We start from the raw sequence: 23,118 nt of genomic DNA, 5'->3' as shown, positions 1-23,118 counted from the left end.
GCTCTGCGTTTACCTCTGGTAGGCAGCCCGCACCGAGCACAAGCTCACCGCAGGTAACCACTCCGAGTGGGTTGCACACAGTTGCCCAACGGAGCGGTTTCTCTTAAGCAGAAAGAGAGGAGGAGGAAGTGAGAAGAGGAAGAAGCAAAGACAAGCAACTCTCATGGGTTGTGAGTGCAGTGATAACGCTCTCAGGGAGTTTCTACAAACTTTTGGAGGAAGCTTTAGAAACTGACATATCCAAAAGTAGCACGCTGAAAGGTCAAGTACAGGCAGCCGTCACTGCTCACCACCGCCCCACGATGGCCACCCTGAAGTAGGCCCCAGAAGCCCCCAGGCCTGGGGTACAGCTCCAAGTGAGGCCACCAGGGATAAGCGCTTTGGGCACCCCTCCTGTCTGTCCATCGCCACAATGGCAGCACGGCTACTGCTGCCAAGTGGCAGTGCAGTGCAAAGGCTGACAGGGCCAAGGCATGCAGGGCCCACCTAAACACTAGTGTCACAGAAGGATTTCTTGTGACAATACCCAGACCCGCTGTCAGAACTTCCTGGAAGGTTTTCCTTCCAGGAAGGAGGGAACTAAAACCTCAGAAGTTCATTAGGAAGAAAAGAAAGCAAAAAGACTTATTTTTTTTTTTTTTTTTGTACAGGCACCCCGTCTTGGAGACGCAACATGAGCCTTGACAGAGCATGGCTGCTTTCACTGTGTCTACATCACGGGTCACCCAACACGATTCCGGATTTACTAAGGCCTACCATTACAGAAGGTGCACAAAACATGCTAAACCACTTTAGGCACAGCTTAATGGAAAGCAGGCTTGCATAAACAAATACATTCACTAGCCTTAACTTCCAGTTCTTTATTAAGTCAGCCAAAATCTTACACAGGTTCACCTACAAATCCATGTTTATGCTCTCCTTCCTATCTCACTGAACACACACCACCAATTTTACTCAAGTCTGATCACAAGCCTACCTTGGACTGTATGCTGAACACTTCAGACTCAGACCCTCCAGTCAGCCCATAACATAGATCCCTGTCCTACAAATCTAAAATGTGTATGATTTCCCTACATACAAGGGAGAATATACCTTCCTCTTGCAGGAACTGCATTCATTAGTTGCAAATTACAGGGGTTATAAGAGGCTAGCCAAGCAGAGTCATTCATACCAATCATAGATAGCCCATGTGACCACTTTATGAAGATGCTTATACAGCTTAAATCGTTATGCTTACTCTTAGTATGTGAAGTAATAAAAACATGCAAAGGCATTTCTGACAGTAAATTGTAACACAGACCAGCTGTCACAAATATGGCTAAACAATAGTTATAGGTGTCAAAGTCTTTGAGGATTTCTTGAGACTTCTACAGATTACTTTTCTCCTTCCTCTTCTCCCTTGCATCCATCACAGCAGCCATTAGACAGAATTGGCATTCACAGCCACCCAACAGGCCAGACCAAGTTTATTTCTACTTTTATCTTCCATGTGTTCTTCATTTGCCTGAACCTTTAGCATATCTTTATTCACCTCTAAACTGAAATGTTTTTGATGTTTGATCTTCATTTGGAGAAAAACGCTGAATAAAAAAAACGTTTGCTTCTTTCACACCAAAGGATGAGGTCACAAGGCTGTTGACAATTATTTTAAAAACAATCAGCCATTCATACAGTGGTGTAATCATGTACATTTGCGAAGCTTCATGAAATACAGGCTTGCTCCTACCCAAAGCATCAGGATTGCAGCCATCGTATGAAATAGTTTTCCAGGGTCGAATATGCTTCACTAATGATTTCATAGGCCAAAGAGAGATCCTATCTTCCTCAAGCCCTAAACTCCAACAGTTACTTCCTAGCCTCTCAGCATACTAAAAACATGTTATTAACATGAAATATATTAAAAATACATTTTTTCCTAAATCATGTTTATTGACGATAAACACAATTACTCCCATCAGTTCTGAAATACAGCCTCTCCAGCTGCCTCCCATTGCTCCCTGTTAGTCTCAGGAGCTCAGCTATCAGCCCCAAGTAACTTTATGCAGCACTGCAGAGAGAGAGAAAGAGAGAGAAGAATGACTCATCTGTGCCTCTTCCCAGATCTCTAAAGATCAGCTTCAGCTTGAACATGAGCAAGAGAACAGTCATTTTAAAAACAAGAAACAGACAACTTTTCAGCTGCTACTCAGGAGTCCAAAAAAGAGTGGCAGAGAAACAAACAACTGTTTGAGCTCCTTGATCGCAGATTAAAGCAGCCAGACTGGGGGAAAAGATTGTGACAAAATCATTTGAGGTGTTCAAGATCCTGAAATGGTTATATCTATGTAAATATAGTTAATAACATACCTTATGCTTAGATTTTGTCATATTCTCTGGCACATTCTTTTAAATGTAGATTTAAGGGTAGCAGAGGACATGCAGACATTTGCCACTTCTTTTGGACAACCCTCCTTCAAAAAAAGAAAGAGGCAACAGGTGGCTTCCAGGGTTCAAGGCATTTCTTAAACTACTAGTCAAGGGCAAACTTGCAAACCACTCAAGTAGCATAAGGCTTCCAAAACTATGTATTTCAAGATCTTTTCTTCACAGCTTTCAAGAGTTTAAAAACAAGGAAAAAATAATATCCACAATACTATTTGCATTTTTTTCCTCATTCTACCAAATCAAAAGAGAGAAAATACTCTACTTGGTTGACGTCTTCTAACTAGTGCAATGAGATCCACAGGCTTCTCTGAGTTTCTCTGATTCCTAGTCCTCATTAAGAAGTATCCTTTACGCCAACCCAACTCGTAGTTATTTTCCTTAGGATGCAGGTGTGACCTGCAACTCTGTGCAAGAAGGAGCCCTGTGAAGGTCTCAGACAAGTTCCCAGACAGCTGGACAGACTCACTACAGCCTGCACCTACCAGGTGCTCAGGACTCTTCTGTGGTTGAGGTCACTACACCTGCTTTTGGAGCAAATTCCCAGTCATCCTCAGAAGACTGAAAGACATTCAGAATCAGCAAGTGCAAGTTAATGACAGGGTAACTGCTGCCATTCTGCAGTGGAGACAAATTTCATAAAAGCTAATGTTTTTCAGAAGTGAAAAACTCAGGTTCATTGTTAAAAGTAACAAACAAACAATATTTAAGCTCTGTACCCATACTATGTACATGTACACAGATCTTTTCTATGAATACCAACAACTACTCTGGTATCTGAAAACGATCTTAACAGATGTAATGAATCCCAAATGTCTCTGCAAAGATTCAAAAGCCCTTTCTAAAAAGTGCAAAAAGTAAAGACTACAGAGATGATAAGCCACAATTACAAGTTTAAAAATTTTATCATCATTTTAGGAATTAATGAAAAAAGTTCCCCTAACACTTCCTCTCATTTCTTTAACATTGGTAAGATAAATTCATGATGCATAAAACATTATAAATCCACTGAGACAAATATTTCCTGAGGTAGGTACTGCATAATACTACCAAGGCTTTCACTACAGCTAACTAATTTAATTTGTGCCTTAGGCTTTGGTGATGTCAATTCATCTATTCCACTTTTACTCTGTTTTAAAAAAGCAAGCAGATCATTTTCTTTGTGAACTCTTTCCTATTAAAAATGAAATAAAATAAAATTGATTACTTAACTAAAGATCTTTTAAAGTAGAAACACACTGTGGAGCAAATGTATTTGAGATGACGGGCTACCATCTTTGAACAAACATATTAAAATTACACACCTTTGTGACTCTGCTGGTCATCCCATCTGAGTAGGCTGAAGCTCCTTTTTTCCTTATGAAAAATGAAGAAGTACAAAAAAAAAAAAAAAAAAAAAAAAAACTTTGCTCTTGACAGAAGATATTTTCTAAGCTTTCCTACAGAAAATGAGACACTCGTCCAAGATGATCATCATCACCCATGTAATGAATCTTTATTACCTCAAGATTTGCCAGCTTTTATTGCACTATGTTGCATTCTTTGAGCTGTAGAAGTCCTCTGGGTTAGGTAATTTGTGACAGTAAACTATGGTGACAGTAAGCTCTTCCATTCAGCAGAATTCCTATAAAACTCATGTACAAACAGCTTCTGCAATAAAATGCTGCAGCCTTTACCTTACCCTTGTTGCTTTTGTCAGCATCTTCTAAAAAAAAAAAAAAAGGCCATCAGATTTCCTTCAATACTTCTTGTTACAAGGTTAAGAAGAAAACAGTAGAATGATGACAATACCTTTTTTTTTCTTCAATTGCTTTAGAATTTTAAAACAGTCTTTTCCTAGCTGCTGACCATCCTAATTGTTGCAACTCCACTTCAAAGGACAAATTAATTTCTACAGTAAGTAGCAAACTATTGTTTACCAAAAGAGCTCTAGCTCACCCACAAACTTCACAAAGCTAATAGGGTAGGTCCTCTGATCACACTACTTATGTGCTCATTTTAGGGACACAATATTCACAATTTTCACACAAACAAGTTATTTGAATCTTTCATGTTTAAAACAAAACAAAACAAAACAAACAAACCTGAAACTCCAATCAGAAACATATTGTCTTTAATTGGGTTTGCTTTTGGCATGCTATTCTCAAAAAAAAAAAAAAAAAAAAAGACAAATAGAGGTTTTATTTCTCCTTGTTTAGATCATGCTTGAATTTTTGCAAACATTGTTCATAAAGAATGAAGCTGCTGTTTGCCATCTGCACTGGTAGTGTTGCACTGCAGAACATGAAACTGTATTTAGCATCTTCTACACTGAGCGTAACCAAACAGCATGACAGACGGGTTAAATGCTGAAACTACTATGGTAGGTATTAAACAGCAAAATTTCAGAGTATGGCCTGGAGATGGATAAAAGACACACATGAACAGACCTATACAGTAAAATTTCAAAAACAGAAGCATAACTTGAATAAAATACATCTTATTAATGGCAATACGCAGTGCAACCCAAAGGGAGCCATTCAATCGACTACATGAGCTTTGGATCAAGGCCATGAAGCTAATGCTACAAAACACTAATAATAAAAGATTCCATAAAACACTGCTATAGAAATTAACTGCTGTGAGAAGTTGGAGTATTGTCAAGTGAAACCCTGAAAGCCAATCTGAGAAACGAAGTCAGACAAACTGATTTTGATTAGGCCGTCAACTGCAGCTTTAGAGGAGGCTAACTAGGGGAAATCAGTATCAAGCCACCATGGCACATTTTAAAAGGCTACAAGAAAAACCTTACAAACACATCTGTCTTTCTTTGCCAGTAGACGCTGTCACAGAATACAATTTTTTAATTCAAGATCTCTCCACTGCTTGTGTCAAATGTTGGTATTCTCTGTACAGACACAGGATCCTCTCAGAGCCCTTCTGCTTAACCTCAGTGCTCCAGTTCTTAACTTCCTTGCTTCTTCACCCCCGAACTCTCTCTCACCTTGCCATTCTGCCTTCCTACTAACCCTTGGTGAAATATCTGGAGTAGAGACGGCTTACAGACAATGTTTATGATCTGCTGAGAAAGCCACGAGGACATGCTTATTAAAAAGGGGTCATAATTTGAGGAAGAAGATGCAAGAAAAAAAAAAACAACATAGGAAAAAAAAAAAAAGAGCATAGCAGGTTTGAACATTACTCTACACTTCCTCCAGTCTACTTTTATCTTGCTGTTTGTCTTTTATTTGTTTGTTCATTTGTTTGGTCTGGTGCTGTTTTGTTGTTGTTGTTGTTTTTAACGTCACTAACATTTTTCATCTTATTACCTTGGGCTGTGATGCCCTATCTGAGTCTTTTAACCCTAATCCATGTCTTCGCTCCCCAATCTCTTTCAAACACTCTTCTCAAATTCAGCCTTTGTTAGTAATTCAACAGAAACAGTCACACTGTATGCTGTTCTTTTCTATCCCTTTATTTTTTTTTTTCTTTCTTCCTATTTTAACAGTGGTCATCAGTTTTGACTCTTCAGAACAGCAAGCACGTTGTAGTCATTAAAGTATTTTTTTTCTGGACAGTACTGCCATTATTTCACTATTCCTCTACCCTGACTTAAGTCTAACAACAGTCTAATACCAGTTTCTTGAAAGTTTGTCCTATGTTTACAAATTGGAGAGGCAAATACTCCATTTCCAAGTGTAACCTAGATCAGAGTCAGTCTTGGCCATGCCTCTGCCAGGCATCCTCAGGGACAAAATTCTACTGCAAGATTTTTTTGTTTTCTATGCTTCCCTCACACTGGTAAAACATATTCAGAATGTGGCTGCTGAAAATAAACATTACTTCAAGACAGAACAGGCTGCTCAGATGTTCCAATCTGAAAAGATCTTCTTCATACAGAGATTTTTATCTTAGCAGAGCTCTCCATGAATGACAAAAAGAGGAGTGTGATTCATTTGGCAGCCAAATTATTCTAATCATGCCACAAAAGCACATGAAGCCCCATAGACATTGCAATTTTTGTCTTCCACTATCATTCTTCTTTCCCCTTTCACTCAATCATGTTCCTCTAAATTATTAAATCCTTCTTTCTTCTTGTTACAGTTGGGAAATTCTCTGACTGCAGAAATGAAGGGACTCATAAGAAAAGGTTATAATTAGCAGAAAAAGAAAGAGGTTTGTACAGAAAAGATGGCTCTGCAGGAACCGCGAAATGGAGGCTATTTCAGGTAAATGAAACACCTAGTGCTTACTTCCATGTACAATTCCTTCAAGAAAACTCATTCCAGCTTGCATCCCGCTTACCATACAGCATGCAGATGGTTCACTGGCTAACAGATCCAGTCCACAAACATGCACACAGTGCCAGTAAAAAGCAACGCTGGAGAGAAGAACAAAATATACATATAGTAGCTAATGAGACAAGCAATCTTGATGGCATGGACATTTCCAAAGTAATCATGAATGTAAAGCTTTAGAAATTAATATTATAATGGGACAAGTTTCAGAGAACATTATATCCGTTCACAATAGTTAGGAGAAAAAGCTATTAAAAATTTCTGTCTGTGTTTCAAAACAACTTGCAGGTTTTGCTTCTCATATAATTTTGAGTGCATTTTATAAATACTTGACCATAAATTGAATTAAAGGTTACAGAAAATAAGAGGAAATGCTTAGTTGGATACCAGATGAGTCAAACTCAACATACAAAAAATACAACAGCAAGGCTTAACCTGGAATACTGTATATCGTTCTTTACCATGCCATGTCTGCCCAGCATATGAACACATGCTGTGAAGAAAATGCAGAGAAGTGGTGCCAGTACTCTCAAGAGAATGAGAGCCTACCTTACACCAGTATCTCAGGCAAAGAGAGTATCTTAAATGGCTGTTTAAGAACAAACAGGACTGATGAAACACCAATGGGAAAGAAAGAAAAGACATCCTAACTCCAAGGAGAGCACTTGCACAGAGCAAGAGATAATAAGCGGTCAATAATAAATTTAGGCTAAAGTATAAAGGAATATTTCTAACCAACAGATCAAAGAAATTCTCAAGCAGCATTTGCTGGGCACAGCAACAGCAAAATGACTATTTTAAATATGAAGCTTGATAAATTTATGATATGGCGCCTGCAAGATTAAAAGGAATGGAACTATGATCAAAGAGATGTTTTCCAAACTCATGAATGAGAAAGCAAGAAAGTAAGATAAGTAATTCAATACCTACACATACATACAAACACAGAAACATGTTTAGCAGACCATTTTTTTCTTGTGAGCAATTTGAAGCTACTTAGAATAGCACTTCTCTCATAGTTGATTAATGGTCTGATACATATACATTACTGTATACAAGCTTTTCCAGCAGGTCCTTCCAAGCACTCTCCTCTGTTGACTCTCTTACATCAGACCAGGCTTCATATTCAAGAACTCATCTTGCTGTCTTTCATACAATGCAGATAACTCCTCTCTGTGTAGCTGCCTGCTTTCACAATGTGTTGCTTTTGACTTGCAATAAGTTAACATGCCACATTTTCACAGTTAAAGGTCACTTCAAAGGTTGTAGCATATGGGAAGAAAGAAGGACAGAGAGCAAGGGATATGCACAAAAGCATAGTCCCCAGAAAGCGAAGATGAAAAAGTAATAATAATAAAAGAAAAAGCAACGAAAGACATTGGAGTCCGTTCAGCCTATTCATATGCTTCTAGAATCACAATTTCATAATGTTGCTAAACCTTCCTTCTTTATTCTTGGCATAAGTGCATGTGTGTGTAAGCAGTGGGAAAGGCATCATATTTTTAATTGGAGTGTGAAAAATGCTGCTCATTGAAAGAAAAAAAAATATGTAGTTATAATTAGAAGTGGAAACTAAAACCAGCACTTCACTTGAATATACAGAAAAGGCATCCCTTGTTCACAAGATACAGACTCTAGGTGGGCCCAGAGTCTTATCCTCCACACTTCAGCTAGCACTCTGTCTACTACTCCATACTTAAATTATCTCTACAGAGCCAAACTACTGTGATAGAACTCTTTTTGCAGATTCACAGAATGGTTGAGGCAGGAGAAAACCTCTGGAGATGATCTAGTCCAACCTTCTGGGTTCGGAGCTTGGTCAATTACAGCAGGATGCTCACGGCTCCGTCTGGTTGGCTTTTAATCATCTCCAAGCAAGGAGGCTCCTAAATGTCTCCCTGCCACCTGCTACAGTGTTTGATCAGCTTCACATGAAAACATCTTTTTTACATTTAAATGGATGTTGCTGTATTTCAGTTTATGCCCGTTGCCTCTCAACCTTTCACTGTGTACCACTAAGAGGAGTTGGGCTCTTCTTCTTCACTCCACCACACCAGGTATTCGGACACATTCAGAAGATCTCCCTCAGCCTTCTCCTCCTCTCCAGGCTAAAAAGTCCCATCTCCCTCAGACTCTCCTATGCCAGACACTTCAGCCCCTCACTCATCTTCATGGCACTCTGCTCCAGGATGTCCATGTCTCCTTTGTATGGGAGAACCCAGAACCAGACACAAAACGCTAGCTTTTCTTACCAGAAAGAAGTACCAAAGAAGGGACACCTCCCTCATCCTGCTGGCAACGCTCTGCCTGGTGCAGCTCAGGAAGCTCTCAGCCTTCTTTGCCACAAGGACACATTGCCGAATTGCCTTATCCTTGGTGCCCACCACGTCCTACTCACCAAGGCTGCCTTCTGGCCAGACAGCCCCAGCCCATACTGGTCCATGGGGATATTTCTCTCAGGTGTGGGACTCAGAGTTGCCCTTTGCTCAGGAGGATCCCCTCAGACCTTTTGCCCAGCCTGCTGAGGGCTCTCTGAAAGGCAGCACAGCCAGCTGTCTGTCAAACACTCCTCCCAGGCTTGTATCACCTGCAGACTTGCTGAGAGCACTCTGTTCTATCACCCAGGTCATTAGTGAGATGGTGATCAGTACTGGCACCAGTAACCACCACTGCAAGGGACCAGCCTTCAGCTGGACCTCGTGCTGCTGACCACAGCCCTTTGAACCCCCAGGTTGAGACAGTTTTTAATCCACTTCACTGACCATTTACATAGTCAGCATTTCATCAGTTTGTCAATGAACACAATACGAGACAGGCAAACACCTCGCTAAAGCCAACATAAACAATGTCCACTTCTATCTGCCCCCCCACCAACTCAGTGAGCCCATCGTACAAGGTATCCAGGTTATCAGACATGACTTCCACTTCATAACTACAAGATGACAATTGCCTTCATCTTCTTTGTATGTTTGGAAATGGCTTCCAGGAGGTCACTCTTGAGGCTGGTGTTCCCCAGATTCTCCAATGATTCAGTCAGGATTTGAAGAAGACTCCGATATAATCCACCATTTATTCAGCCAATATTGGACCACTGTTTTTTCCCAATGTTGGCAGAGATACCTGAATATACACAGTCTGTTCTGTGCCAAATTTGTACTATGTCTTCTTCTATTTACTCTGTTTCTTTCCTGATATGATCTGTGCTGCTTCAGCTTTGCTTAGTCACACCTTCATCCTTCCCACCTCACATGAGATCAACCTAACGCAATACAAGCTGCACAGCTTTTGTCTCTGCACATCAATACACACAGCAGAGCGGAGCTGCACAGCAACACACCACTGAACACAATTTCAGTTTTGTGCTAGCATTGCTACAGTTCTGCAGTGCACGGAAATGCTTCATTAACATTTCAAGCAATGTCGTTGGGTGCCCTAGCTACATTTCCTGTAATGGTCTGTACAGTGGAGCTAGCTTACTACGGGTTAATTTTCAAGAAGCTTTTTCAGATATACTGTAGGTATTCCTGTCACTCAAAAACCCTAAGAAACCGTTCAATCACTGCTTTCCAGTTGTCTCATCTGTGAACAGTTGAATACAAAAGGAAAGTTTATGCTAGTGCTTTATAACAAAGCAACAGTTAACTGGATGTTAAATAGATGCTGAAAGATACTGGCCTACTATCTTACACACCTGCCATTATCAGAGTACTTCTAGTCTTTTCACTTGAAAATAAAATCTGGATACCAACTATTCTGTTTTCTCCCCATTCACAAAATTCAAACCTTAAGCTTCTCTGCGGTCTTCCAAGAGACCAGAAAATATACCAGGTAAGGAGGTGGGTGGCTAACGCCTACATCCAAGCCCACCTATAGCTAGCTAAGAGATACGGCTGTAAATTCCTTGGAGAGAAGGAAAAGAAGATTCAAAAGGGGAAAGGAAGGAAAGAAGACACCGTATTGCACAAACAAGCCATATACGTTAGAAACAAACAACAACGGGGGATTTCCTATAACTGTACCTGCTTTCAGACTTCCGCCAGCATTGCTGGCTCTGGGAGACTGGCACACATGGTTTGTAACTGAAGCTGCAGAAGCCCCTACCACTGACATAATTAACCTAGCTGAACTGGTTTAACTGATTGAGCTTTTACTGGTATGGCCTGTTTGCTTGCTGTACGTGGCTTTACTAAATGACAGTGAAGCAAAGCTGCTTCAGAGCAGCAGCACCCCAGCAATACATTTTAGTAAGACTTATTACCATGAGAAAACAATAGTATAGGCAGACCAAATGAGACACAAGAATCTATTGCAAATGCATCTCCTCATCCATAACATTCACAAAGAATGCTTTTGTGTTTTCTTCTGCCATGTATTTTTGCAGCAGACAGTGTTTACACCACTCATGTTCTCACGAAAGGCGCACACAGGCAGTGCAGAAGAAGAAATATTGTACGCAGCCACTGATAACATCACGACAATCAAGTCTGTTTGCCTGTCTTTACTGGACAATTACTATTATGCTGGTGTATTTCTGCACACCTCAAAAAGCACTTGTCATGAATCACTCTTCATTTTCAGAAAATCATCGTTTGCGCTGCCTTTTACAAGACATATTTATAAGCATTTCCCTGGGAGTATCAGGGACACAAAGCTTACCACTTTGAAGTGAAGTTCAGTAACACGATGATATCAGTCTAATGGCAGCACAGCAGTGATAATGCTGTTTCAGGTTCAGATCTCCTCCTGCTAATACGTATCATGCTCCAGTGATGTGAACTTCCCTCTTCTCTCAAGCAGTCTAGCCAGCTAATATTAATTAGCCTTAACTAAAAATAATTGCTTGTAACAGTATTTATCTTTAATTTTGCTGCTTTGCCAAATCTGATGAAGGGATAGGGAGCCTGAGAACCTCGTCAATTCTGCCAGCAACACCATCTAGTAGGAGATAGTAATTTAGCCTCTCCCTGAAAATCTTGTTTTCACTTTACGAATGTCTGAAAACATCACTAGGAAACAAATACATTTGTTAGCATTCATTAGTAAAAGCTGAAGGTGATAGCTGTTAAAACTCAAATCCCATCTCCCCGTCTGTGTCTCCACATACATTTTTTGGTGGTAGCTGAGCAGCTCATTTTAGTAAAGACAAGCTCAAAGGCATGACCTAGAAATCCTTCACTGAGATAACCAGTCTTTAAATAAAAAAAACCACTCTCTTACAAAGCTATAATAAATATTTTCTCTCATTCTTTACAGTGCTCAGCATCACAGAGCTGCAATTTGACAGCAGTGGTATGGAAACCGAAGAAGCACGTTACCAACATATTACAAGCAACTCAAGGCATGAGTAAGGAAGCTCTGAAAGAGTTCTTCAACCCTATAACTTGGATGCTCAGTTTCATGAGCAAATAAAACCTACACAGAAGCTGCTGTGTGGGGGAGTGGGAAGAGAAGGGTAGCATCTAATGGAAACATGCAAACTGTTAGAAACTAAAGGGGGGTAGAGTACACTCAATTTAAAGAGACTAAACAAAAAATTATGCTTTTATAAATATCTGAATGCTCACTAATGAAACAATGCAAACATAAAAATCCCAGCAGAAAGAAACTGGGATCAATATTATAGGGTGTCACTGCAACTGTCCCCAAGGTTCAGGTGGGCCACCAACATACAATCTACTTCCCTGTAAAAGCTTCGTTTCTGATATAAAAGATCAACATTATTCAACTGTTCAGTGGAGGAAAAAAAGGTTGAATTAATGAAGGAAATCAGAGAATGTTTCCTTTCTTTAGGTTTGTAAAACAAAACCCTGTTAAAAAATCATTTCAGTACCTTAACTTGCACATTTTAGTTTTACATCAGCTGTTTCTGCATACCACAAGCATACATACACTGTGTATGTCTACTATAGGCACACACATGTATTGCTGAAAACATTTTGAGAAGGGTTACGTTCAATGGTTTCATGAGACATTCCCCTCCCTTACTCAAAATTCTCCTCTGACATTGGTTGGGCAGGACACCTAGACACTATAAATTATCACACTGTTTGAAAGGCTGTGGAAGTTCAAGTGACCCACTAAAAACCTATGGCCTGACAGTACAGAAACTGGGAAGTTTTCTACACACAACAGCAGAGCATTTAAGGACTATGAAATGCAATGCTCAGTCCTGTAAGAACTGGTGCGCATGAGCAGTTGTATCCTCCTAGCCATTCCATTAAATTCAGCAAACTACTGGTATAGGAAGTTGTTTCGGTACAATAGCTTTTAAAGGATCTGCCCTTAGTCGTTCAGTTCAGGAGGTCTCAAAGTACAGTCTTTCTTCAGGGAAAAATTCAGGTGATGCCTCACAGCAGGCTAACATAAATCTATGCTCTTTCCAGGACTTGAATTATTTTATACATTCGGAAAATGTCAGCAGCAAACCAGTTTTTGTTTTTGACTTATCGTCATTATTTGTGACCATCTGTTCATGAGAACTGATCAACACACATCCACGACCATAGGCTTTCAGTCGCTTTCAGTTTGAAAGTGCAGGTTGCACAGAATCAAAGAAAGGCAAATATATAAAAGTGCACCACAGAGCAGCAAGAATCAACCCAAGGTCACAACATGAAGTAGCGTGGCAATAGAGAACAACAAAGCCCATGCCCTTTTGTATGCGTGCAACAGTACATTTCAGGTGGTTACACTTGTCAGTACTTTTTTCCATGAAACTAACTGCACAGAAAATTTTCAGCTAAAGAAGTAAACCTCTCTAAAACCAAAGTGAAGCACTAAAAAAATTGTTGAAAGCTTCATTGAGATGTATATGTAGTTTTTTGATGGGTTTTGGATTTATTTAATTCAAGATAGTTAACATGGAGGTTCTGTGTGATAATGATTTTTCATCTATATTTCTTTAATGCAACTCAGGAAAGCAAATAACTCAGCTCTTTTTAGAAGGACTTTTAGATAAGGAATAGGTTAAATTTTGTCTTTGTGCTTAATAGTAGCATAAAATTGAGACATAGGACATAAAAGAGGGATAAAGAAGAGACTAAGAGTTGCATACTATCTTTATCTAACTCAACATAGATATTAGGCATTCAAGTGGGCCAGTGACTTGGCAGCAGGTGGTGGCACTGTCTCTGAAGTGCCATGGCCATGTGAGAAACATGAGGGAAAATGGCAGCCTGCTCGCATGCTGGCAGGGTCCTGGAGCCAGCACGGTAAAGAAGCTCAGGGCAAGTTTCCAAAACAACAACAACAACAACCTTCTATCAGCCAAAAAGCTGATGAACACAGGTCCCAAATGGACCAGCCAAAATAATGGCAATAACCTGTAACTATAAGGAATCATTATGATCAAAGACGTCTCTGTTCTGGAGAAGTTTTCTGCTGGCAGGGTGTTTCTATTCAGGGTTTTTGATAATAATTGCCTATAGCCTCTGGACAGGAAAATGCAAGCTGTCTTGAAGAACTGGAGTACTGAGTTCATCTTTCAAAGGGTGCAGTGGGTCCTAGTGCAGCAAGCAACAGAGAAATCACAGTTCTTTTAAGCAGCACATGCATACTACTTGATACTTGCACAGTCTTGAATGACTTGTGATGCATTTATGTCTCTGAATATTCTCATGCAAAACAAACAAATACCACCAACACAACAAACACCACCACCACCACCAACAACAAACAACAAAGGCATACATCATTACCATCTTCTGTAAAAATGGCAGCCTTGCCTTGTTCCTTCTCCCTCAGTGCAAGGTATGCATGTTTAAAAATGTATGCTCCACTTGTTTCCCTCCCTTCCTTCCCTCCCCACCTTTCAGACATTAAGTATCCATCACTGAACAGGCAGTCTGAAGCCAAAGTAAATAACTCATCGTGTTACATGATGGTAGTTTACTTGCACCTTTGTCTTTTCCAAGGGTAACTGAATGACTACACTGTCTATATATAAAACAATAATACATTTCATACAGCTGTAACAGAGCCAAAAAAAATGAAGATAAAGATACTCACATTTTCCAGCTCTGAAGAGAACAAGCTTTGCTGACCATAAACCTAAACAGCTCTAATATACTCTCTCGCATAATAATTTCAGTACTAGTACCAGTGAAATTCTAGTAAAGATTAAATAACTGCATGATGGCAGGAGATGGGGGACCCTTTAAGGACCTGGTCTCCAGCACCAGCTTCCCAGCTGCCTTCCTAAAGATGCTAGGAAGGTCCAGCACTTCTGTATATATAATTAAAATAATTTAAAAAACAGCACCAGTAACACCATTAAAAAATCCTCCCTCCAATTACACATACTTATTGTTCAGATATTACAGTTCTTGATCAGAACAGGCACGTTCAGAAGCAAACAGTATCACCAAATCCTTACAAAAGCAGTTAGTTTTACAATCCTAAATAACTTTATTTTTCCTACACGTCCCTCTTGCTCTCATCTTCATTCTTGCTGTGAATATTAATTAATGTTTAAGTAATACAAAATGAAAGACAATTGGTAGGTGCAGTCAGGATGCAGGCTGGCATAGTTCTGATGGAGTAAGTGGAACATTTGTCAGAGTGAGCTTCAATGCATGCACAGCTCCTCCTAATTAAGATTAGAAGATGCTGCAGTCACACCATAGGCATCCAGAATATTGTTTCTCTTATGCTCTTATGCAAACAAACATTAAAAACGTCAAAATCAGATAATGTTTCCTGAAGTTGAGTTAATCCATCTCAGGGCTATGTATTTAAATTGCAAGAAAATGTGATTTATCAGCAAGTATTCTCATGCTAGCTTCAAACAGCAGTGGGACTGAACTTCAATTCAGGTTCTAGGAGGTTGTGTTTTCTCTTACTTGGAGAACTCTAACAGAGTTCTTTGGTCCTGTTGGGAAAAATCAGAGAGACAGATGTACTCTCTGTAAGTCCAAAGCTGTGGAAGGATGTCTAATGACACTTGTATGCAAATACTGCTAAGCATCTCCACCGGTTTTACCTACAAAGAGTTTCTTTTAACAGCCTGTTCTATCAGCAAGAACAATTGCCAAAACAAATGTAAAAATGAATCAGCCCAAAATATATAGATTACTAACATATCCACCCACACGTAAACATGCTACAGAGAAAATAAAAACACCTGGAGCTTGGGAAGTTGCCAGAAAAACAACGCTGGCTTGAAGAGAAAGCGGAAGGTCAGGACAGCTCGTCTTTGCCTCCCAACCTTTTAGGACTAGTTGCCATCAACACTGTAATCCTGCCAATTCTCTATGTCTCTACGAAAAAGCAGGGTTTTGTCCTTGTTTCAAGCTCTGATTTAGGTTCTCCTCCTGCTCATGGCTTGGAGCAGCAGGAAGGGGAACAAGGGGAAAAAAAAGAAGTGTTTAGTTTCCTTTTTAGTATGAAATAATGTTTTTTATTATTACAATTTAAGCAATAGCATTTTAAACAGAAATACTCTATGGAGGTTTTCTTAAGGATACAAAACACAAACCTGAGCAAAACCAGGGAATAATTGAGTTTCCTTAATCTATCAATTTATACTACCTACACTGAATTATCCTACCATTGAATCACTACGATGTGTATTTAAATAAGGCTATTTCTTTTTATATTTTTTTAAACATCAGCAATTACAACACAGACTAAAGAAATGCTGCTGAAAAGAATGAAAAGCAATACATTTTGTTTTCAAATTCTTAATTTTTCACCAGTCCTATCAATATTCAATAAAATTAAACCATTGCCTTTACAGGGGGTCAATTTTTGCTAATAACTTACTGCAAAATAATGTACTGGTCACTAAAAGCAAGTAAAGGCATTAGCACTGAAACTTCACGTTACCATGTGTCCACTGCATGACTGCTGCACACATTTAATGTGCTCTTCCTTTTGCATAGTTCATAAAATCTTCAAGCTGCTTCCCGCAAAGCCTGCAACTGCTGACAGCCTCAAACAGCGACCCTACCTTCCTCTCTGTTCCCCCTCCTATTTCTCCTCGCCTCAAAGCCTGGCATCAAAGCACATCCAACCAACTGATCACCATGGGGCAGCCAACACCACACCTGTGCCCACGAGAAACATACGGCACCCATTCTGCTGCTGACTGTAAAAAAGCTCTGCAATTAGCACGGCTGCCTTCCCACCCAGCTGGGAGTAGCACCGGTTCCCTGCGACGGGGAATGGGAAAGAGCCTCTGTGGCTACCAGGGAGCCTCACATCACGTCCAGAACAAGCACCTAGGGCAGCTGCCTCACTGGGAGCATCCCCAGCTCCTCTGAAGCCAGACGAACAGGTTGAGGTGTGGCGTTATTTGTATCATGCCCTCAGCACCTAGCATGGCCCAGAGGCATTTTCGCTGCTATTGAATTCCCTTTGAAGAACTGAGTGCTGCCAAGTCAGTCCTCAACTGTTTCACCTTGGTACAAGACCACCTTGGTGGATCTGTGTCTTTCAAGGCGTGGGGGTAAGGGGGAGGCTGCAAGAGGGAGAAAGATTTCATTTTAATAGTTTTGCTTTCACCACTGCAAAATTAGTAACAGCAGCAATAATAAATAACGCATCCGTGATGCTATGCTTCTCTCCACAACATCGTCATTGCTGTTGACAGAAACAAAGGCTCAAAGGTACAACGTTTTCACATGATGGAGCCTATCGGAAAGTTTCTTTCACCAGTTCTGTTCTCTTGTATTTCACCATGAGGATAACAATGGTCTCAATGGTTTAATGGTCATAACCAGAATTTGAAATAAGAAGCTAGGACTCCTGGCTCTCACTCGCAAGAGAGCAGAACAGCTGGGACAACACAATCTGAAATGTTTCCTAAGGACAAATACTTAGACAGTGTTCTAGGTAAGATTTCAAAAAACAAAACCCCACACCCCAGTAACTGAATTGCCAATTCCTGCCAAGTATATAAACAAAAACAGAAAAACAAACAAAACAAACACCTGTAGGAATTCACTGGTCCATAAAGCAAGTATCTTTTCAGGTACTGACAGAAATAACAGTGTCTTCCCTGGTCTGCATATAATTGCAATGCCTCAGCAGCTGCCACAACTTTCAGGAGCAGCTACTTCGGCAAAGCTGAGCAAGACGTTACTTAATTGATAGCATTCAAAGTACTCAGGAGGGCAGTGAAGATGATAAGAATGTACAAGCCCCGGAGGAAAGGCATGAACAGCTGTACCAGAGAGTGCAGTGGCAAAGCAGGAGGAAAGAACAGTGAGAACAGGATGGTTCTCTGACCCAATGGGCACCAAGCAGCAGCCAGAGACAAACTACAGATGTGCGGGCTCCTGCATGCATGCAGGACAAGTCTTAAGGAAGCTCTTAGAAAGGTTTTAGGAAAGCCCTAATAGGGATTGGCAGTACCTTCTCCACAAATGGGATGCATGGAGGCAGAGGAGGTAAACTAAAAGGGGGGTTTCTGCAAGGAATCCCCCTGTGCTTCACTCATGATCCCCTGGAACCTCTGGCTGGTTGTAAAGGTTAAAAGAAAAAAAAAAGAAAAACAAAAGATGAAGAGAAGAAAATTAAATTACTAACAACCAACAGATAAGGATCTCCACTGTGTATCTATGATTCAGCACGAACAACATCCCTGACATTCTACAGCTGATTTTCACTAATGATATTGTGCTTGTATAACCAACAAAGCCAGGTTGCTGTTCTGACCTGGAGCAGCCGCGGAGTTGCATAAAGCCCCTGCCCAAACAGTACAGTACACTGATTCTAAAAAACCAACTAGGCACTGCAATTTCAAAAATAACAACTACACTTCTTGCTAATTTGAAAACAAATTTCACCACTGCCCCAATTGTGCCAGCAATATTTGCAAGTCCCCTGGAGTACAGGCAAGATTGAAGGTCGTCATATGCAGCTGCTCAGTCTACCATTGTAACACTATCTAATCCGACACAATTGGCTTTGTAAATTAAAACAGGCAAGGATGGCTCTGCACCACAGCTTCCTGCTTTCTACATTTTCATCTGCCGCTATCAGCAAAATCTGTCTCAGCTGCTGTTGTACTTACAAACACAGTTTTACACTGCAGTGCAAGCTTACACACGGAATTTGTTAAAACAAGACCAGGAAAACCAACGACAACAGCAGACTTCCTTCTGTCTCCTAATGGCATTTCTTGAAGAAATACAAGAAAAAAAAATGATCTAATAAACATAATTCATATCTACTTAATTTTCTTGTTATAGAAGTATAGATTTTGGGTTTCATCTTGAAGTTTTTAAGCTAGAAAGATACAGAAAGCTAACTTAACACCATATAAACAAAACACTACAATCACACCTGCTTCCTCCTCCTCTTCAACTGTGTAACTAAAAAGTAAAGCAGGTAACCGGCACCAGTACAGAACTCTCCACTCATTCATACTTATATTTCTCTACTCAAAAATGGAACGAAAACAGAAAAAGATGATGACCAGATACACATTTCGTACACTTCTTATGATAAAATTCAGCATCAGTATCTCTAACAAAAACAGGTATCTACAAAGGCTGACAGTGGTAAATTCAATCTTAAAGACAAAGAATTTTCTCATATTTATACAAACTTCTCCCACAAAATCTTCTGGCTGACTATAGCTGCAGACTAATCGGCAGAGAAAACTGAAAGATAAAAGAAATCCCAAATACCTTTTCTGTTACACCTTGCATATTGATTTGCAGAGCATAGGAAGAGTATAAATCTGTAGATGTGTGAGTGTGCGTGTGTATAAAAATATTTAAAATTCAGAGCAGTTGTTTTGCAGATTCAAGAACAGGAAGTACCTCTGACAGAACTTCACAGCGAAAGTCCCCTGAGAAAAATTACTGCATATGTACTGCATACACATCATTGCTACCTCCCCTTTTCCTCTTTCTCACATCTGTCTTTAGATATCTCCTCTTCAATGGTCTCCTAATTCACATTTTTTCCTGTGGAATTTAAAACCATTTTTGCTACAGGCATCACCAAAAGTCTTTTCCACCTTGTTGTGTAGCACTTGAAAAATAGTTTTTAATTTTCTTAAATAACAGTTCATGGTAATTTATTTTAACGTCATTTCTGATTTGTACATCTTTTCTTCCAAACTGCACTGCCTGAATCAAAGAACACATGCTAACCAGGACCACTCGGGCCTCTTGACTATCTTAACTTGGTGGTTTCAATCCAGCCCAAACATTCAATTTTTGTAAAACTCAACAGTTTCTGTGGAATGTCACAATGAATTTATTCTAAAACAAAAATCAAATCACAGGAAGGAAAAGCTGTATTACCTAAGAAATTACTCCCTCCACTTGAAAGAAGAACGCAAAGTACCTCAAGAATTTCCGTAGTGATATTTACCTCTAAATAACTTTCTCAAGTAACTACTCTTACAAGCAATTCTGATAAGCAACGGGAATTTGGAGTTGCTGTAGTTGCATTCAACTCCGCCACTCATCTGTGGTGTCCCTTTCTGTCCGCCTCTCTGTTACCCTCCTTACCCAACAGAACAGCTAGGTTCCCTGCAATGGGGCATGAACTGACTGCTGGGGAGCCCATCTCTGCAGGCACACGTTAAAAGTGTTCATAACCAAAAGAGAAAGTTTGCAATTACTCACAATCTTAACGAAAGGAATGATTACACTCAACAAACTTTCTAATGGGAGTGCAGTTATGGTTAAATATAGTTCCCCACATAATAAGGATATTTCCATGAGAAAAACTGAAGAACAATTAAGTTTTTCACTCAAGATAGTCATAAACTAACTACGCTTTTAGGAAGTCTGTATCTTCTACTGCACGTTCCCTAATTTAGAGAGGGAATGATCAACTACAAAAAATATATTTGACTTTGCGTTCAAGCAAGATCTCAGAATGAGGAAGAATTTAACGTGGTTTTTAGTTCCTTGGAAAAGAGACGTAGATGCTAATTTAAGAAAAAAAAAAAGCTTTGGGAAAACAAATAGTGATATTGCATGTGAACACAGAACACAAGACATTTATTGTTGCTTTAGAATTTCCTACTGAGAAAAATCAATTTATTTTTTTAATCATTTGACGGGACACCACAGCTTGAAGTAATTTTGGAAAGAACTGGTCTTAAAAATTAGGTATTAAGGCAGAGAACTTGCAAACTGTCATACGCAGAGTATGATATTTTCGTAACAGAAATTCTTAGGTCACATTTACTTAGGACACTACATCCAATGTCTCCTAAAATCAGCAGCAAATTTCAAGTATCAGCCAGGAGAAAACTTGGTTTTATCCCAGAGAACTTCACAGTCTACCAAAGTTCAAGCAGAAAAATATCAATATACAGCGAGTCCCAAAGTGTGAATTTTCAGAGATTAGCAAGAACTGGAGTATCTATTTTGCCCTTCCATTCCCTTTCATCTCTGTGAGCCTCTGACTTCCTCATTTTCATTGCTGGCTGACAAACAGAGCAATTCCTTATTCTTGGCAGGACAAGAACAGGGGTTAGGATGAGAATATTTGTCCCCGTTGCAACTCTCATACTTCCCTGCTACAGGGTCTACAAGTTTTCCAACAATACGCCTCCACAAAGTACCTTGATGTAGGGAATGTTGCTGAAGAAAAATTAAATAACTTCATTACGTGTATGTGTATAAACACACAATAGGCTCACACAAAAGAAGAAAAATGATATTTATACCCTTGGAAAGGGGAAAGGCCCAAAGATCCTCTGAAACTACAGTAACAGATTAACATAAAACCCATTTATGTAGTTCACTGCAGTTCTTCCTCTCTGCTCTGTACCTGGAGAGCTAAGTTTATAGAGGTCTGCAGAAACTAACAGCCTAGGTCTGCAATGAAAGATCAAGGAGGCCCAGAGATACTAACAGCTAGTCTCCTGTGAGCTAATAGGTAGTCTCATATGTGCAGACATACACAAACACACAGAGATGCCCAGTAAAATATTATTTTTTCTAAAACTTTGAATGGCTTTTCTAAAATCAGTATTATTGCAAGTTATTTGGCACATTACATGAAATACAAAGTAATTATATATTTTTTAATTTTTTTAGGCAATCATTTAGAAAAAAATCCACTTTAATTATTCCCAACTAGTTTAGCCATGAATAATTATTCACATAAAGCTTCTATAAAACCTAAGAAAGCACTCTAGAGAAGAAGCAGCAACAGCTATAAAGAGAAAATATTGCAAATTCCACGGAAGAGACTGTAGACTTAGACTAACTGTTCTACTCTTTTTGATATGTGGGTTGTTCTAGAACAATCACTTTGCTCCCAGACGACACAGCCAAAAATAACCACTGAACAGTGCACACATGCAGGGGTAGCTACTTTTATTTTCAGGATATCGATACTATGCTGTCTTTACAAGAAATCCATCTTTTCTTTCTAACACAGCCTCAATCGAACATTGTGTTGCAATACAATATGGTTTGGGATTTAAGAAGTGTTATGATATAAAGTCCAATAGTTAGTCTGAACAGCATAGTACACAAAACATATACACACAACACGAGAACAGTTCCACTTTGTACTCACTCTTACAAAGTTGTCAGGGAACAAACCTCTTCTGCCTTTGAGCTGTCCTTCCCACCAGCCTCCATCATCCTTCTTGATATTGGTGATTATGTCACCTACAGTGATCGTCAGCTCATCATCATGTTGAGCTTTGTAGTCAAATTCCACGATCGCCTCCACTAAAAGAGAAACACACATATTGCATGATTACTGACTGTACATTTAAGTTTCCAAGCCTTTGAAAGGAATAAGAAAACAAATCCAAGTACAGATTCTCAATGTAAATAACACATCTACTTTAAGCAAGAGAGCACATCAAATAGGCAATACGTAGCACTAATATTTTTGTGGATAACTGCTACGTGGGGAGGCCAAAAAAAGAAAGCACAGGAATGCCCATCACAGCAAAGGACACAAGTGCCAGGCATCTTTTTCTTTACTGTTTAAAAGAAATCAATTTGTGCAGCTTCAGCAGTATCTGCTCTAGCAGCATTACCAAGTTTATTTTTATTTCTCGGAAACCGTTTTAGCCTTTGTTCGTGGGACTTCTAAAACGTTTTCCTTCTGAATAGATTCCACAAGCATTCCAAGCCACTGCACCTACTTTGCTAGATACGTCACTATTAACCTGAAGAACATTTATCAAGATTTTTTTTCCTGAGTTTCACTGTTATTTATACAGAAATACAAAGCTGTACTGCATGAACATGCTCTCACAGGGTTTCACCAATAGGATAAAAATCTACTTTCACTTGTGATTATGCATTAGAGGATGTGAAGATGAAATACTCCCGCTGCTCTGAGTGTTTGCTAATAAAGAGAGGTGTGTTGCAAGCTCGCTACCATTACATGGTGTGTCCTTGCCTTTGCCTCGAAGGAGCCTTGAAACCATACACACAACACATTACATACTGCAGAGTCATTGTAGAAAATTAGGGAA

The 23,118-nt window shown here is 39.6% G+C and overlaps 1 protein-coding gene across 6 annotated transcripts in view; it reads right to left on the bottom strand.

Annotated features, from left to right (window-relative positions):
* Positions 1-23,118, bottom strand: part of SH3KBP1 (SH3 domain containing kinase binding protein 1) — a 222,977-nt gene that overhangs the window by 173,719 nt on the left and 26,140 nt on the right. For 4 of the 6 annotated variants that reach the window (XR_004749331.1, XM_035321155.1, XM_035321302.1 and 1 more), the window contains one exon: positions 22,200-22,357. Coding sequence is in view for 4 of the 6 variants with exons in the window: in XM_035321155.1 (XP_035177046.1) it covers positions 22,200-22,357 (158 nt within the window). In the remaining 2 variants the exon portion in view is untranslated. Of the gene's footprint in view, positions 1-19,333; positions 19,352-22,199; positions 22,358-23,118 lie in introns of those variants that run through there. The other 2 variants (XM_035321408.1, XM_035321490.1) reach the window with 2 other exon arrangements.

This window comes from Oxyura jamaicensis, chromosome 1 (assembly GCF_011077185.1).
Source record: "Oxyura jamaicensis isolate SHBP4307 breed ruddy duck chromosome 1, BPBGC_Ojam_1.0, whole genome shotgun sequence".
In the NCBI taxonomy this organism is placed as follows: Eukaryota; Metazoa; Chordata; class Aves; order Anseriformes; family Anatidae; genus Oxyura; species Oxyura jamaicensis.
This window is presented reverse-complemented; position numbering and strand designations above follow the sequence as displayed.